The 17,517-nt window shown below is 29.5% G+C and overlaps 1 protein-coding gene across 1 annotated transcript in view; it reads right to left on the bottom strand.

Annotated features, from left to right (window-relative positions):
* Window positions 1-17,517, bottom strand: part of slc36a1 (solute carrier family 36 member 1) — a 98,051-nt gene that overhangs the window by 58,247 nt on the left and 22,287 nt on the right. The window contains exons 5-8 of the mRNA XM_061891949.1: window positions 17,339-17,427; window positions 6,383-6,472; window positions 6,228-6,312; window positions 5,861-6,088 (exon numbers count right to left, since the gene is read on the bottom strand). Of these exons, the coding sequence (XP_061747933.1) occupies window positions 5,861-6,088; window positions 6,228-6,312; window positions 6,383-6,472; window positions 17,339-17,427 (492 nt within the window). The remainder of the gene's footprint in view (window positions 1-5,860; window positions 6,089-6,227; window positions 6,313-6,382; window positions 6,473-17,338; window positions 17,428-17,517) is intronic.

The following is a 17,517-nucleotide window of genomic DNA, read 5'->3' as shown; positions in this document are numbered from 1 at the left end:
TCAGGAATAAACAACAAGCAAATAATAACAGGAAATGATTGGAAACTCCAGACAGCCATGAAGTGATATCCTTTACAAGTGGATGTACACTTTTGGTTCCACCTCTCTGGTCCTAACAGGCCTCGGTTTGATTAACACCACCGGATTTATGGCACAGACGGCACACGCCGCACAGCTAGCGCCTCCCGGGGACGTTCAATATTTATGCGATAGTTTGTCTTTATTTAAAAAATAATAATGAATAAAAATCAATGTTGTTGTTATTTAAGGCTACAATTACGTCACAACAAATATTGCATTTTGACATATTTTTTAAGGGAAATTGTTCCATATTTTGTGTTTTTATAATAAAATAACAGGGTTTTATTTGACAAAAAGAAGATAAAACATAAAAAAATAAAATAAAACTTCATATCGAGAGATAGATCGGAAGTTGATGTAAATATTTAAATGTGGCCAATAAAAATAGTGTATTACTTTTTTTTAGGACTTTTATGAGTATAATAAATATACAGGGTTTTCTTTGACAAAAAGAAGATAAACAATTTAAAAACCAATAATAAAATGGATCGATGTATTAGAAGTTGATGTAGATATTTAAGTGTGGAAAGTAAAAAAAAAATTAAAAAAAATTATGATTTATTTTTAACACTTTTAGTGGAGCTCTTTTAGATCCCTGGAAAATAATAATGAATCAAAATAAATGTTATGGATTATTGAGCCATTGTACGCTCCAATTACTTATGAAATATTCCAATTTGAAATATTTTTTGTAGAATGTTGAAAGTAAGAAATAAAAAAAAATTGTAGGACTTATTTTAAACACTTTTATGAGTGAGGCCCTTTTTGATCTTTGGGCATTTTAGTGCGATAGTTTGTCTTTATTTAAAAAATAACAATGAAGCAAAATTAACGTTAGGATTTATTGACCTATTCAAGACTACAATTACATCACATCAAATATTGCACTTTGACATATTTTTTTGTGGCAGAGTGTTGAATATTTTGTGTTTTTACCATAAAATAACAGGGTTTTATTCGACAAAAAGAAGATAAAACATAAACAAAAAAAGAAATCTTTATATCGAGAGATAAATCGGAAGTTGATGTAAATATTTAAGTGTGGCAAATAAAAATAGTGTATTACTTTTTTTTAGGACTTTTATGAGTAATAATGAAGCAAAATAAAGATGATGAATTACATCAATTATATCACATTAAATATTGCACTTTGAAAATGTTTTTTGGGGAAAAATGTTGCATATTTTTTGTTTCTACCATAAAATAACAGGATTTTTTTGGACAAAAAGAGCATTAAAAAATGAATTAAAATCAATTTTGTTATGAATTAATGACTTATTTGAGGCTTCAATGACTTCACATTAATTACTTCATTTTTAAATATTTTTGGGGCAAAACATTGCATATTTTGTGTGTTTGCAATAAAAAAACAGTTTTGTCTGACACAAAAAGCATAAAACATACACAAATATGTATAAACTTGTAATCGTAAAGACCAGATGAGTCGCCCCCTGGCCTGTTCTAAAAATAGCTCAAAAAGCAGCACTTACCAGTGAGCTGCCTCAATTTTTAAAATTGTATTTATTTACTAGCAAGCTGGTCTGGCTTTGCTGGACATTTTTAATTCTAAGAGAGACAAAACTCAAATAGAATTTGAAAATCCAAGAAAATGTTTTAAAAACTTGGTCTTCACTTGTTTAAATAAATTCATTTATTTTTTACTTCGCTTCTTATAACTTTCAGAAAGACAATTTTAGAGAAAAAATACAAAATAAAAATGTTTTTAGTATTTTTAAACACACTTTTTACCTTTTAAATTCCTTCCTCTTCTTTCCTGACAATTTAAATCAATGTTCAAGTATTTTTTTATTTTTTTTATTGTAAATAATAATACATATATTTTAATGTAATTCTTCATTTTAGCTTCTGTTTTTTCGACGAAGAATATTTGTGAAATATTTCTTCGAACTTATTATGATTAAAATAAATCTGGCAAATCCAGAAAATCTGTAGAATTAAATTTAAATCGTATTTCAAAGTCTTTTGAATTTATTTTAAAATTTTAGTTCTGGAAAATCTAGAAGAAATAATGATTTGTCTTTGTTAGAAATATAGCTTGGTCCATTTTGTTATATATTCTAACAAAGTGCAGATTGGATTTCAAACTATTTTAAACATGTCATCAAAATTCTAAAATTAATCTTAATCAGGAAAAATGACTAATGCTCTTTCTTTTAATTTTTTCAAAAATATTCGAATTAGTTAATTTTTTCTTCACTTTTTTCAGTTAAATTTTGAATTTTAAAGAGTCAAAATTGAAGATGAACTATGTTTCAAATTTTCATTTTCATTTTTTGCGTGTTTTCTCCTCTTTTGAACCGCTCAATTAAGTGTTTTTTCATCATTTATCCATCCAATTTTCTACCGCTTATTCCCTTTAGGGGTCGCGGGGGGCGCTGGCGCCTATCTCAGCTACAATCGGGCGGAAGGCGGGGTACACCCTCGACAAGTTGCCACCTCATTGCAGTTTTCATCATTTATTCTCTACAAAAAAACCTTCCGTAGAAGGAAAAAAAATGTACGACGGAATACCTATTTTATTAATATAAATATATATTTATTTATTAAAGCTAAATTGAGCAAATTTGCTATTTCTGGCAATTTATTTAAGTGTGTATCAAACTGGTAGCCCTTCGCATTAATTAATCAGCACCCAAGAAGTAGCTCTTGCTTTCAAAAAGGTTGGTGACCCCTGATCTATTTTATGCGCCTTATAGTCCGGTGCGCCTTATATATGAACAGAGTTTAAAACAGGCCATTTATTGAAGGTGCGCCTTATAGTCCGGTGCGCCTTATATATGAACAAAGTTTAAAACAGGCCATTCATTGAAGGTGCGCCTTATAGTCCGGTGCGCCTTATATATGAACAAAGTTTAAAATAGGCCATTCATTGAAGGTTCGCCTTATAGCCCGGTGCGCCTTATATATGAACAAAGTTTAAAACAGGCCATTCATTGAAGGTGCGCCTTATAGTCCGGTGCGCCTTATATATGAACAAAGTTTTAAATGGGCCATTCATTGAAGGTGCGCCTTATATATGAACAAAGTTTAAAACAGGCCATTCATTGAAGGTGCTCCTTATAGTCCGGTGCGCCTTATATATGGACACAGTTTAAAACAGGCCATTCATTGAAGGTGCGCCTTATAGTCCGGTGCGCCTTATATATGAACAAAGTTTAAAACAGGCCATTCATTGAAGGTGCGCCTTATAGTCCGGTGCGCCTTATATATGAACAAAGTTTAAAACATGCCATTCATTGAAGGTGCGCCTTATAGTCCGGTGCGCCTTATATATGAACAAAGTTTAAAATAGGCCATTCATTGAAGGTGCGCCTTATAGTCCGGTGCGCCTTATATATGAGCAAAGTTTAAAACATGCCATTTATTGAAGGTGCGCCTTATAGTCCGGTGCGCCTTATATATGAACAAAGTTTAAAACAGGCCATTCATTGAAGGTGCGCCTTATAGTCCGGTGCGCCTTATGTATGAGCAAAGTTTAAAACAGGCCATTCATTGAAGGTGCGCCTTATAGTCCGGTGCGCCTTATGTATGAACAAAGTTTAAAGCAGGCCATTCATTGAAGGTGCGCCTTATAGTCCGGTGCGCCTTATGTATGAACAAAGTTTAAAACTGGCCATTCATTGAAGGTGCGCCTTATAGTCCGGTGCGCCTTATATATGAACAAAGTTTAGAACAGGCCATTCATTGAAGGTGCGCCTTATAGTCCGGTGCGCCTTATATATGAACAAAGTTTAAAATAGGCCATTCATTGAAGGTGCGCCTTATAGTCCGGTGCGCCTTATATATGAACAAAGTTTAAAACAGGCCATTCATTGAAGGTGCGCCTTGATCTAGAGATTTAAGCGTTGAAAAAACATCAACCACTAAAGGACTTATTTTTCGAAATTTGATGACTAAGACAATTTTTAAAAAATGGTTCCGAAAGGGAATAAGCGGTAGGAAATGGATGGATGGATGGGTTAAATTGTAATGGTTTTGAAAATGTAAATAATCAAAATGGCCGCCGCATTCTTTGCTTTTTCAGTTTGCGGCCCTCGCTGGTAGAAAGTTAGGACACCTCCGCCTTAAATGAATACCTTTCTCAAAAAGAGACCATTGTTGGTTGCCAACACCCCCCCACCCCCACCCCCCACCTTCAATACGCCCCACATCCCACAATTCATAGCTCCGGCGCTCTCTTTGTGCGGCCCGGCCTCCCGCAAATTGCTTTCCTAGCTGAAAAAGCGGCAAAGTTTCCGCGCTGAAGGATGGAGAGACCCGAGTCATCTGCCGACTCCGTCACTACCAGTCGGGGTACTATCCATAACGTGGCAACCACACCATCGCCACGGCGACACACGGCCAGGGGAAGAGGAGGCTCTTTTTCAAGAGTTGACAAAACAATGACGAATGAACCAGAGAGGAACTTTGCAGTGCGAGACGGTTGGTCTGTGTGCAGATGTAGATATCATGTGTAGATGTAGATATTGTGTGCGGGTGTAGATATTGTGTGCAGGTGTAGATATCGTGTGCAGGTGTAGATATCATGTGCAGGTGTAGATATCGTGTGCAGGTGTAGATATCATGTGCAGGTGTAGATATCGTGTGCAGGTGTAGATATCGTGTGCAGATGTAGATATTGTGTGCAGATGTAGATATTGTGTGCAGATGTAGATATCGTGTGCAGGTGTAGATATCGTGTGCAGGTGTAGATATCATGTGCAGGTGTAGATACCTTGTGCAGGTGTAGATATCGTGTGCAGGTGTAGATATCATGTGCAGGTGTAGATATCATGTGCAGGTGTAGATATTGTGTGCAGGTGTAGATATTGTGTGCAGGTGTAGATATTGTGTGCAGGTGTAGATATCATGTGCAGATGTAGATATGTGCAGGTGAAGATTTTGTATGCCGGTGTAGATATCGTGTGCAGGTGTAGATATCATGTGCAGGTGTAGATATCATGTGCAGGTATAGATATTGGGTGCAGATGTAGATATTGGGTGCAGATGTAGATATCATGTGCAGGTGTAGATATCGTGTGCAGATGTAGATATCGTGTGCAGGTGTAGATATCATGTGCAGGTGTAGATATCGTGTGCATGTGTAGATATCATGTGCAGGTGTAGATATCATGTGCAGGTGTAGATATTGTGTGCAGGTGTAGATATTGTGTGCAAGTGTAGATATCATGTGCAGATGTAGATATCATGTGCAGGTGTAGATTTTGTATGCCGGTGTAGGTATCATGTGCAGGTCTAGATATCATGTGCAGGTATAGATATTGGGTGCAGATGTAGATATTGGGTGCAGATGTAGATATCATGTGCAGGTGTAGATATCGTGTGCAGATGTAGATATTGTGTGGAGGTGGAGGTATCATGTGCAGATGTAGATATCGTGTGAAGGTGTAGATATGTGCAGGTGTAGATATCATGTGCAGGTGTAGATATCATGTGCAGGTGTAGATATCATGTGCAGGTGTAGATATCGTGTGCTGTTGTATAATAGACTGTATTTATATTTTTTTACATGTGAATAATGCTGTATAATAGACTGTATTTATATTTATCACATGTAAATAATGCTGTATGATAGACTGTATTTATGTTATTCACATGTGAGTATTGCTGTATAACAGACAATATTAAAATGTGTGTAAAGTAATTCAGTGTTCAATAATTCATTTTGAACACCGCATTGTTCAAAGTACGACCTGTGACCTGCAACCTGGCCCCGGTCTGAGGGCGAAGAAGACAAGCAGCGTGCATGAGGGACTACCATGATGGAGTAGAAGTAGATGAGGACCAGACTGGCAGCCATGACCAGGTTGGCGATGAGCGAGAGGGGCGCCAGGTACTTCAGGTTGGGGGTGAAGACCAGCAGGATGAAGGCGGGCAGGAAACACAGCATGTAGAGGCGGGAGTCGAAGCTGGAGACCAGGACCTGGGTCTGGTTGGTGTTGTTGACCTGGCAGCTGAAGGTGGTGGCGTTGGCTGCTTCCACCACCTGGGCACAGAACCGTATTGTCATGACTTGCACGATGTGAAGAGATGAAGGTTCCAACTCAGCTGGAAAGTGGAGAAATGTCTCCCTCTAGTGGTGGTATCGTGCACTGCAATGTTTGGCCGCTATTCCACGTCCTCACCTGCTTGACGTTGTCACTCAGGAAGACAAAGTAGACGCAGCAGAAGCCCAGCTGGGTGATGATGAGGAACAAGTTGACGGTCCGTCTAAGAGCGGGAAAGGCAGACTTTTAGCCGCTGCGGAGAAAAGGAGGTGCAAGAAAGAGGAGGCTCCTACTTTCCCCAGTGCGAGTGTCTCCTGAGCCAAGACACGTTGTCCATGCCGTGCTGGACCGCCTCCCCGTAGCTCAGAGATTGTCGGTTCATCCTGCAAAACCTCAGTTAGTTGCAGGGTTCATTGGGGATTTTATTACAAAAACTTTTTTTTATGGAAATACAAAATGACATTATAACATAAAAAATGATGTGTGTTGAAATTTAGAGTGGAAAAATTCAATGGAAAAAAAAAGTCATTTTTTAAATGTCAGTGTATAAAAATTCCAGTCTTGATTTACTGGAATTTTATTCTTGAAGCAACAAATATTTCTGCACTGAAGTTTCTTAGATTCATTTTTTTTACACTGAATTTCTATAAACTTTGTTTTTTTACACATTTTTTTACACTGAATTTCTATAAACTTTGTTTTTTTACACTGAATTTCAACAAACCTTGTTTTTTTACAAATTTTTTTACACAGAATTTCAAAAAACCTGTTTTTGTACACATTTTTTTACACTGATTTTCTATAAACTTTGTTTTTTACAAAAAAATGTACACTGAATTTCAACAGACTTTGATTTTTTACACTAAATTTCTATAGACTGTTTTTTTACACATTTTTTTTACACTGAATTTCTATAAACTTTTTTTTACACATTTTTGTACAATGAATTTAAAAAAACTTTGTTTTTTTACACATTTTTTTCCACAGAATTTCAACAAATTTAGTTTTTTTACACATTTTTTACACTGAATTTCTGTAAAAAAATTACCATTTTTTTTACACTGAATTTCAACAAACTTTGTTTTTTTACACATTTTCTACACTGAATTTTAACAAACTGTTTTTTTACACTGAATTTCTATAAACTTTGTTTTTTTTTACAAAAAATTACACTGAATTTCAACAAGCTTTGGTTTTTTACACATTTTTTACACTGAATTTCAATATACTGTTTTTTACACTGAATTTCTATAAACTTTGTTTTTTTTACAAAAAAATTTACACTGAATTTCAAAAAACTGTTTTTTTACACATTTTTTTATACTGAATTTCAACAAACTTTGTTTTTTTACACATTTTTTACACTGAATATCTATAAACTTTGTTTTTTTTTACAAAAAATTACACTGAATTTCAACAAGCTTTGGTTTTTTACACATTTTTTACACTGAATTTCAATATACTGTTTTTTACACTGAATTTCTATAAACTTTGTTTTTTTTACGAAAAAATGTACACTGAATTTCAAAAAACTGTTTTTTTTACACATTTTTTACACTGAATTCCAACAAACGTAGTTTTTTTACACATTTTTTTACACTGAATTTCAACAAACTGTTTTTTACAGATTTTTTTACACTGAATTTCAAGAAACTGTTTTTTTACACATTTCTTTACACTGAAATTCAACAAACTTGTTTTTTACATATTTTTTTACACTGAATTTCAACAAACTGTTTTTTTACACATTTTTTTACATTGAATTATTATAAACTGTTTTTACACGTTTTTTTACACTGAATTTCAGCAAACTGTTTTTTTACACATTTTTTCACACTGAACTTCAACAAACTGTTTTTTTACACATTTTTTTACACTTGATTTCAATAAACTTTGTTTTTTACACATTCTTTACACTGAATTTCAACAAACTTTGTTTTTTTACTCATTTTTTACACTGAATTTCTACAAACTTTTTTTTTTTACACAAACATTTTTACCCTTAATTTCAATAAACTTTGTATTTTACACTGAATTTTTTACAATGAATTTCAATAAACTTTGTATTTTACACAAACTTTTTTACAATGAATTTCAATAAACTTTGTTTTTTTTTTACACTAACATTTTCTACACTAACATTTTTTACGCTTAATTTCAACAAAGTTTGTATTTCACACAGATTTTTTTACACTGAATTTCAATCAACTTTCTTTTAACTTTAGCACTGAAATTTTTTTACACTGATTTATTTTTTAACTGTTTTTTTTTACACTGAATTGTTTTACACTGATTTTTTTTATACTGTTGATTTTTCTGCACTGAAAAAAACATTTTCATAAAATGATTTTTACACTGATTTTTTTTACACTTATTCTTACACACAATTTTTCTCCAATGAAAATGTTTTACACTGAATTTTTTTATACAGATGTTTTTACACTTAATTATTCTTACACACTTTTTTCTCCAATGAAATTGTTTCCCGTGACCCCAAAAAGGGAATAAGCGGTAGAAAATGGATGGATGGAAATTGTTTTACACTGATTTGTTTATAAACTGTATTTTTATATACTGATTTTTTTTTTTACACTGATTTTTTTACATTGAATTTTAATAAACTCTTTTTTACTTTAGCACTGAAATTGTTTTACACTGACTTTTTTTAAACCGTTTTTTTACACTGAATTGTTTTACACAAATTGTTTTACACTGTTGATTTTTCTGCACTGAAAAAAACATTTTAATAAAATGTTTTTTTTCACTGATTTTTTTATAGACTAAATTTTTATACACTGATTTACATTTATTCTGACACAATTTTTCTCCAATGAAATTGTTTTACACTGAATTTTTTTATACTGATGTTTTAACACTTAATTATTCTTACACATTTTTTTTCCTCCAATGAAAATGTTTTATACTGATTTTTTTATACATTGTATTTTTATATACTGATATTTTTTTACATTTATTTTTTAATCGCTGACTTTTTATACACTTTTTTTTACACTGAAATTTTATGGACAAAACACAAAATGTTTCTCCAATGAAATTGTTTTACACTGAAGTGGTTTACTGAATTTTTCTGCACTGAATTTTTGTACACAAATTTTTTATACAATTATTTTTTTACACTCAATATTCACACTATTTTCTGCAATGAAACAGTAAATTTTAAAACATTTTTATACACAGATTTTTTAACACTTCATTCTACTGTAAAACATTTTTTACACTAAATCTTTCTGTACTGAAATTTTTTTACGCTGAATTTTTATCCACAGATATTTTTTACACTGAAAATTTTTCTACACTGAATGTTCAAATCGTTTTTTTTGTAACTGAATTTATGGAGCTACATTTTTTGCGTTAGTGAAGTGAGTTTTTCGTTACGTCAAATTATGCAGACAATTGAGTTGAATAAAAAAATGCGTAAACAGAATGTGTGTGTGAAAATGATGCTCGTTGAAATTCAGAGTGGAACAATTCAGTGGAAAAAAAGTCAATGTGTAAAAGTTCAGTGTATAAAAATTTCCAGTCTTGATTTACTGGAATTTTATTCTTGAAGCAACAATTACTGCACTGAAGTTTCTTAGATTCGTTTTTTTTTTACAATGAATTTCAACAAACTTTGTTTTTTTACACATTTTTTTACACTGAATTTCTATAAATGTAGTTTTTTTACACTAATTTCAATAAACTTTGTATTTTAGAATGAATTTTTTACAATGAATTTCAATAAACTTTGTTTTTTTTTACACTAACATTTTCTACACTAACATTTTTTACACTTAATTTCAATAAAGTTTGTATTTTACACTGATTTTTTTACATTGAATTTCAATAAAGTTTTTTTTACTTTAGCACTCAAATTGTTTTACACTGAATTTTTTTTAACTGATTTTTTTACACTGATTTGTTTTACACTGATTTTTTTTATACTGTTGATTTTTCTGCACTGAAAAAAACATTTTCATAAAATGTTTTTTACACAGATTTTTTTTACACTTATACTTGCAAAATTTTTCTCCAATTAAATTGTTTTACACTGAATTTTTTTATACAGATGTTTTTACACTTAATTATTCTTACACAATTTTTTTCTCCAATGAAATTGTTTTACACTGATTTTTTTATAAACTGTATTTTTATATACTGATTTTTTTTTACACTGATTTTTTTACATTGAATTTCAATAACCTTTTTTTTACTTTAGCACTGAAATTGTTTCAGACTGATATTTTTAAACCGACTTTTTTACACTGAATTGTTTTACACTGATTTTTTTATACCGTTGATTTTTCTGCACTGAAAAAAACATTTTTATACACAGTTTTACACAGATTTTTTATAGACTCAGTTTTTGTACACTGATTTTTTTTACACTTATTCTTACAAAAAATGTTTCTCCAATGAAATTGTTTTACACTGAATTTTTTAATACTGATGTTTTTACACCTAATTGTTCTTACACTTTTTTCTCCAATGAAATTGTTTTAAACTGATTTGTTTATAAACTGTATATTTATATACTGATTTTTTTATACTTATTTTTTACGCGCTAAAACACATTTTTTACACCGAATTTTTATAGACTCAGTTTTTATTCTGATGTCTGACATCGAATTATTCTAACACAAAATGTTTCTCCAATGAAATTGTTTTACACTGAATTGTTTTACTGAATTTTTGTACGCAAATTTTTCATACACTGATTTTATTTTTTACACTCAATCTTCACACTGATTTTTTATGCACTGAATTTTTGTAAAATACATTTAATACACTGAATTTTTTATAGACTTGGTTTTACACTGATTTTTTTTACACTTATTCCTACACTAAATGTTCCTCCAATTAAATTGTTTTACACTGATTTTTTTACACTGTATTTTCACATACTGATTTTTTTTAACACTTATTTTTTTTATGCGCTGAATTTTTATACTTTTTTTTACAGACTCAGTATTTATACTGATGTCTTACACTAAATTATTCTCACATAAAATGTCTCTCCAATAAAATTGTTTTACATTGAATTTTTATACACTGAGTTGTTTTACTGAATTTTTCAGCACTGATTTTTTTACACTGAATTTCAACAAACTTTTTTCTACTTTAGCACTTTTTTAACACTGATTTTTTATGCACGTTTTATTCTGCACTCAGTTTTTGTACAATACATTTTTATACAGTTTTTTTTTTTACACTTCATTTTTTATAGACTCTTTTTTTTTTACACTAATTGTTACACAAATTTTTTCTCCAATTAAATTGTTTTACACTGATTTGTTTACACACTTTTTACATACTGATTTTTTTTAACACTTATTTTTTTTATGCGCTGAATTTTTAGACACTTTTACAGACTCAGTTTTTATACTGATGTCTTACACCAAATTATTCTCACACAAAATGTTTCTCCAATAAAATTGTTTTACACTGAATTTTTATACACTGGGTTGTTTCACTGAATTTCAATAAACTTTTATACACTGGGTTGTTTCACTGAATTTCAATAAACTTTTTTCTACTTTAGCACTTTTTTTACACAGATTTTTATACACGTTTTATTCTGCACTCAATTTTTGTACAATACATTTTTATACAGTTTTTTTTTACACTTAATTTTTTATAGACTCTTTTTTTTTTTACACTAATTGTTACACAAAATTTTTCTCCAACTAAATTGTTTTACACTGAATTTTTATACACTGAGTTGTTTCACTGAATTTTTCTGCACTGATTTTTTTGCACTGAATTTCAACAAACTTTTTTCTACTTCAGCACTTTTTTTACACTGATTTTTATACACGTTTTATTCTGCACTCAATTTTTGTACAATACATTTTTATACAGTTTTTTTTTACACTTAATTTTTTATAGACTCTTTTTTTTTTACACAAATTGTTACACAACATTTTTCTCCAATTAAATTGTTTTACACTGATTTGTTCACACACTATTTTTACATACTGATTTTTTTTAACACTTGTTTTTTTTATGCGCTGAATTTTTAGACACTTTTACAGACTCAGTTTTTATACTGATGTCTTACACCAAATTCTTCTCACACAAAATGTTTCTCCAATAAAATTGTTTTACACTGAATTTTTATACACTGACTTGTTTCACTGAATTTTTCTGCACTGTTTTTTTTACACTGAATTTCAACAAACTTTTTTCTACTTTAGCACTTTTTTTACACTGATTTTTAATACACGTTTTATTCTGCACTCAATTTTTGTACAATACATTTTTATACAGTTTTTTTTTACACTTAATTTTTATAGACTCTTTTATACACTGATATTTTTTTTACCCAAAATTTTTCTCCAATGAAATTGTTTTACACTGATTTGTTTATAAACTGTATTTTTACATACTGATTTTTTTTAACACTTATTTTTTAATGTGCTGAATTTTTATACACTTTTTTTTACAGATTCAGTTTTTATACTGATGTCTTACACCAAATTATTTTCACACAAAATGTCTCTCCAATAAAATTGTTTTAAACTGAATTTTTTATACACGTTTTATTCTGCACTCAATTTTTGTACAATACATTTTTATACAGTTTTTTTTTTACACTTAATTTTTTATAGACTCTTTTATACACTGATATTTTTTTACACAAAATTTTTCTCCAATGAAATTGTTTTACACTGATTTGTTTATAAACTGTATTTTTACATACTGATTTTTTTTAACACTTTTTTTTTAATGTGCTGAATTTTTACACACTTTTTTTTTTTTTTACAGACTCAGTTTTTATACTGATGTCTTACACCAAATTATTCTCACACAAAATGTCTGTCCAATAAAATTGTTTTACACTGAATTTTTATACACTGGGTTGTTTTACTGAATTTTTCTGCACTGATTTTTTTACAATGAATTTCAATAAACTTTTTTCTACTTTAGCACTTTTTTTTACACTGATTTTTAATACACGTTTTATTCTGCACTCAATTTTTGTACAATAAATTTTTATACAGTTTTTTTTACACTGAATTTTTATACACTGGGTTGTTTTACTGAATTTTTCTGCACTGAATTTCAATAAACTTTTTTCTACTTTAGCACTGAAATTTTTTTAACACTGATTTTTTATACACGTTTTATTCTGCACTCAATTTTTGTACAATGCATTTTTGTACAGGGTTTTTTTTTTACACTTAATTTTTTATAGACTCTTTTATACACTGATATTTTTTCTACCCAAAATTTTTCTCCAATGAAATTGTTTTACACTGATTTGTTTATAAACTGTATTTTTACATACTGATTTTTTTTAACACTTATTTTTTTATGCGCTGAATTTTTATACACTTTTTTTTTTTACAGATTCAGTTTTTATACTGATGTCTTACACCAAATTATTCTCACATAAAATGTTTCTCCAATAAAATTGTTTTACACTGAATTTTTATACACTGAGTTGTTTTACTGAATTTTTCTGCACTGAATTTTGTACACCAACTTTTTTTACACTGATTTTTTTACACTGAATTTCAATAAACTTTTTTCTACTTTAGCACTGTAATGGTTTTACACCAAATTTTTCATACACTGATTTTTTTAATACTGTAGATTTTTTTCTGCACTGAAAAAACATTTTTATACACAGTTTTTTACACAGATTTTTGATGCACTCAGTTTTTATACACTGATTTTTTTTATACTCAAGCTTCACACTGATTTTTTATGCACTGAATTTTTGCAAAATACATTTAATACATTTAATTTTTTATAGACTTGGTTTTTATACACTGATTTTTTTTACACTTATTCTTACACTAAATTTTCCTCCAATTAAATTGTTTTACACTGATTTTTTTACACTGTATTTCTACATACTGATTTTTTAACACTTATTTCTTTATGCGCTGAATTTTTAGACACTTTTACAGACTCAGTATTTTGCACCAAATTCTTCCCACACAAAATGTCTCTCCAATAAAATTGTTTTACACTGAATCTTTATACACTGAGTTGTTTTAATAAATTTTTCTGCACTGAATTTTGTACACCAACTTTTTATACACTGATTTTTTTACAATGAATTTCAACAAACTTTTTTCTACTTTAGCACTTTTTTTACACTGATTTTTAATACACGTTTTATTCTGCACTCAATTTTTGTACAATACATTTTTATACAGTTTTTTTTACACTTAATTTTTATAGACTCTTTTATACACTGATATTTTTTTTACCCCAAATTTTTCTCCAATGAAATTGTTTTACACTGATTTGTTTATAAACTGTATTTTTACATACTGATTTTTTTTAACACTTATTTTTTTATGCGCTGAATTTTTATACACTTTTTTTTTTTACAGATTCAGTTTTTATACTGATGTCTTACACCAAATTATTCTCACATAAAATGTTTCTCCAATAAAATTGTTTTACACTGAATTTTTATACACTGAGTTGTTTTACTGAATTTTTCTGCACTGAATTTTGTACACCAACTTTTTTTACACTGATTTTTTTACACTGAATTTCAATAAACTTTTTTCTACTTTAGCACTGTAATGGTTTTACACCAAATTTTTCATACACTGATTTTTTTAATACTGTAGATTTTTTTCTGCACTGAAAAAACATTTTTATACACAGTTTTTTACACAGATTTTTGATGCACTCAGTTTTTATACACTGATTTTTTTTATACTCAAGCTTCACACTGATTTTTTATGCACTGAATTTTTGCAAAATACATTTAATACATTTAATTTTTTATAGACTTGGTTTTTATACACTGATTTTTTTTACACTTATTCTTACACTAAATTTTCCTCCAATTAAATTGTTTTACACTGATTTTTTTACACTGTATTTCTACATACTGATTTTTTAACACTTATTTCTTTATGCGCTGAATTTTTAGACACTTTTACAGACTCAGTATTTTGCACCAAATTCTTCCCACACAAAATGTCTCTCCAATAAAATTGTTTTACACTGAATCTTTATACACTGAGTTGTTTTAATAAATTTTTCTGCACTGAATTTTGTACACCAACTTTTTATACACTGATTTTTTTACAATGAATTTCAACAAACTTTTTTCTACTTTAGCACTTTTTTTACACTGATTTTTAATACACGTTTTATTCTGCACTCAATTTTTGTACAATACATTTTTATACAGTTTTTTTTACACTTAATTTTTATAGACTCTTTTATACACTGATATTTTTTTTACCCCAAATTTTTCTCCAATGAAATTGTTTTACACTGATTTGTTTATAAACTGTATTTTTACATACTGATTTTTTTTAACACTTATTTTTTTATGCGCTGAATTTTTACACACTTTTTTTTTATAGACTCAGTTTTTATACTGATGTCTTACACCAAATTATTCTCACACAAAATGTCTGTCCAATAAAATTGTTTTACACTGAATTTTTATACACTGGGTTGTTTTACTGAATTTTTCTGCACTGATTTTTTTACACTGAATTTCAATAAACTTTTTTCTACTTTAGCACTTTTTTTTACACTGATTTTTAATACACGTTTTATTCTGCACTCAATTTTTGTACAATAAATTTTTATACAGTTTTTTTTTACACTTAATTTTTTATACTCTTTTATACACTGATATTTTTTCTACCCAAAATTTTTCTCCAATGAAATTGTTTTACACTGATTTTTTTACACACTGTATTTTTACATACTGATTTTTTTTAACACTTATTTTTTTTATGCGCTGAATTTTTAGACACTTACAGACTCAGATTTTATACTGATGTCTTACACCAAATTATTCTCACACAAAATGTCTCCAATAAAATTGTTTTACACTGAATTTTTATACACTGAGTTGTTTTACTGAATTTTTCTGCACTGAATTTTGTACACCAACTTTTTATACACTGATTTTTTTACACTGAATTTCAATACACTTTTTTCTACTTTAGCACTGTAATTGTTTTACACCAAATTTTTCATACACTGATTTTTTTAATACTGTTGATTTTTTTCTGCACTGAAAAAACATTATTATACACTGTTTTTTTACACAGATTTTTGATGGACTCAGTTTTTATACACTGATTTTTTTACACTTATTCTTACACAAAATTTTTCTCCAATGAAATTGTTTTACACTGAATTTTTTAATACTGATGTTTTTACACCTAATTATTCTTACACTTTTTTCTCCAATGTAATTGTTCTACACAGATTTCTTTATAAACTGTATTTTTATATACTGATTTTTTTATACTTATTTTTTAAGCGCTGACTTTTTAATCACATTTTTTATACTCAATTTTTACAGACTCAATTTTTATACTGATGTCTTACACCAAATTCTTCTCACACAAACTGTCTCTCCAATAAAATTGTTTTACACTGAATTTTTATACACTGAATTGTTTCAGGGATTTTTCTGCACTGAATTTTGTACACCAACTTTTTTTACACCGAATTTCAATAAACTTTTTTCTACTTTAGCACTTTTTTTAACACTGATTTTTAATACACGTTTTATTCTGCAATCAATTTTTGTACAATACATTTTTATACAGTTTTTTTTTTACACTTATTTTTTTATAGACTTTTTTTTTTTTACACTAATTGTTACACAAAATTTTTCTCCAACTAAATTGTTTTACACTGATTTGTTTATACACTGCATTTTTATATACTGATTTTTTTACACGGTGAATTTTTACACTGATGTCTTACACTGCATTAATCTTACACAAAAATTTTTATACACTGATTTTTTTTTTTTTACACTGAATTTTTTTTTTTTTTTTGCATTTGAACAAACTGCCTTTTTCAACACAAGCAATTTTTTTCCATGAAAATTCTGTTCATAAAATTAAAACTGGAGAAATTATCCTACAATGTGCAAAAAAAAAAAAAAAAAAAAAAAAAAATGTTGTGAAGTGAATTATATTTATATAGCGCTTTTTCTCTAGTGACTCAAAGCGCTTTACATAGCAAAACCCCAATATCTAAGTTACATTTAAACCAGTGTGGGTGGCACTGGGAGCAGGTGGGTAAAGTGTCTTGCCCAAGGACACAACGGCAGTGTACTAGGAAGGCAGAAGCGGGAATCGAACCTGCAACCCTCAAGTTGCTGGCACGGCCGCTCTACCAACCGAGCTGTACCGCCCCACAGTTAGTAGTTAGGACATGAATCAACTTGCATAATTAAGGGCAGGTGTTTGACAGGAAGACAAGATAAGCAGCAAATAAGTGTGAGGTCTTACTTGGCACTGAGGTGGTGGGAGCAGTCCACCAGCACCCTCATGCAGTGCACCGCGATGACACCCATGCACAGCAGGCTGACAGGACCCAGCTGCACACACACACACACACACACACACACACACACACACACACACACACACACACACACACACACACACACACACACACACACACACAC

The sequence above is a fragment of the Nerophis ophidion genome, linkage group LG29 (assembly GCF_033978795.1).
Source record: "Nerophis ophidion isolate RoL-2023_Sa linkage group LG29, RoL_Noph_v1.0, whole genome shotgun sequence".
Lineage (NCBI taxonomy): Eukaryota > Metazoa > Chordata > Actinopteri > Syngnathiformes > Syngnathidae > Nerophis > Nerophis ophidion.
Note: the sequence above shows the minus strand (reverse complement) of the source record. Positions and strands in the feature narration are given on the sequence as shown.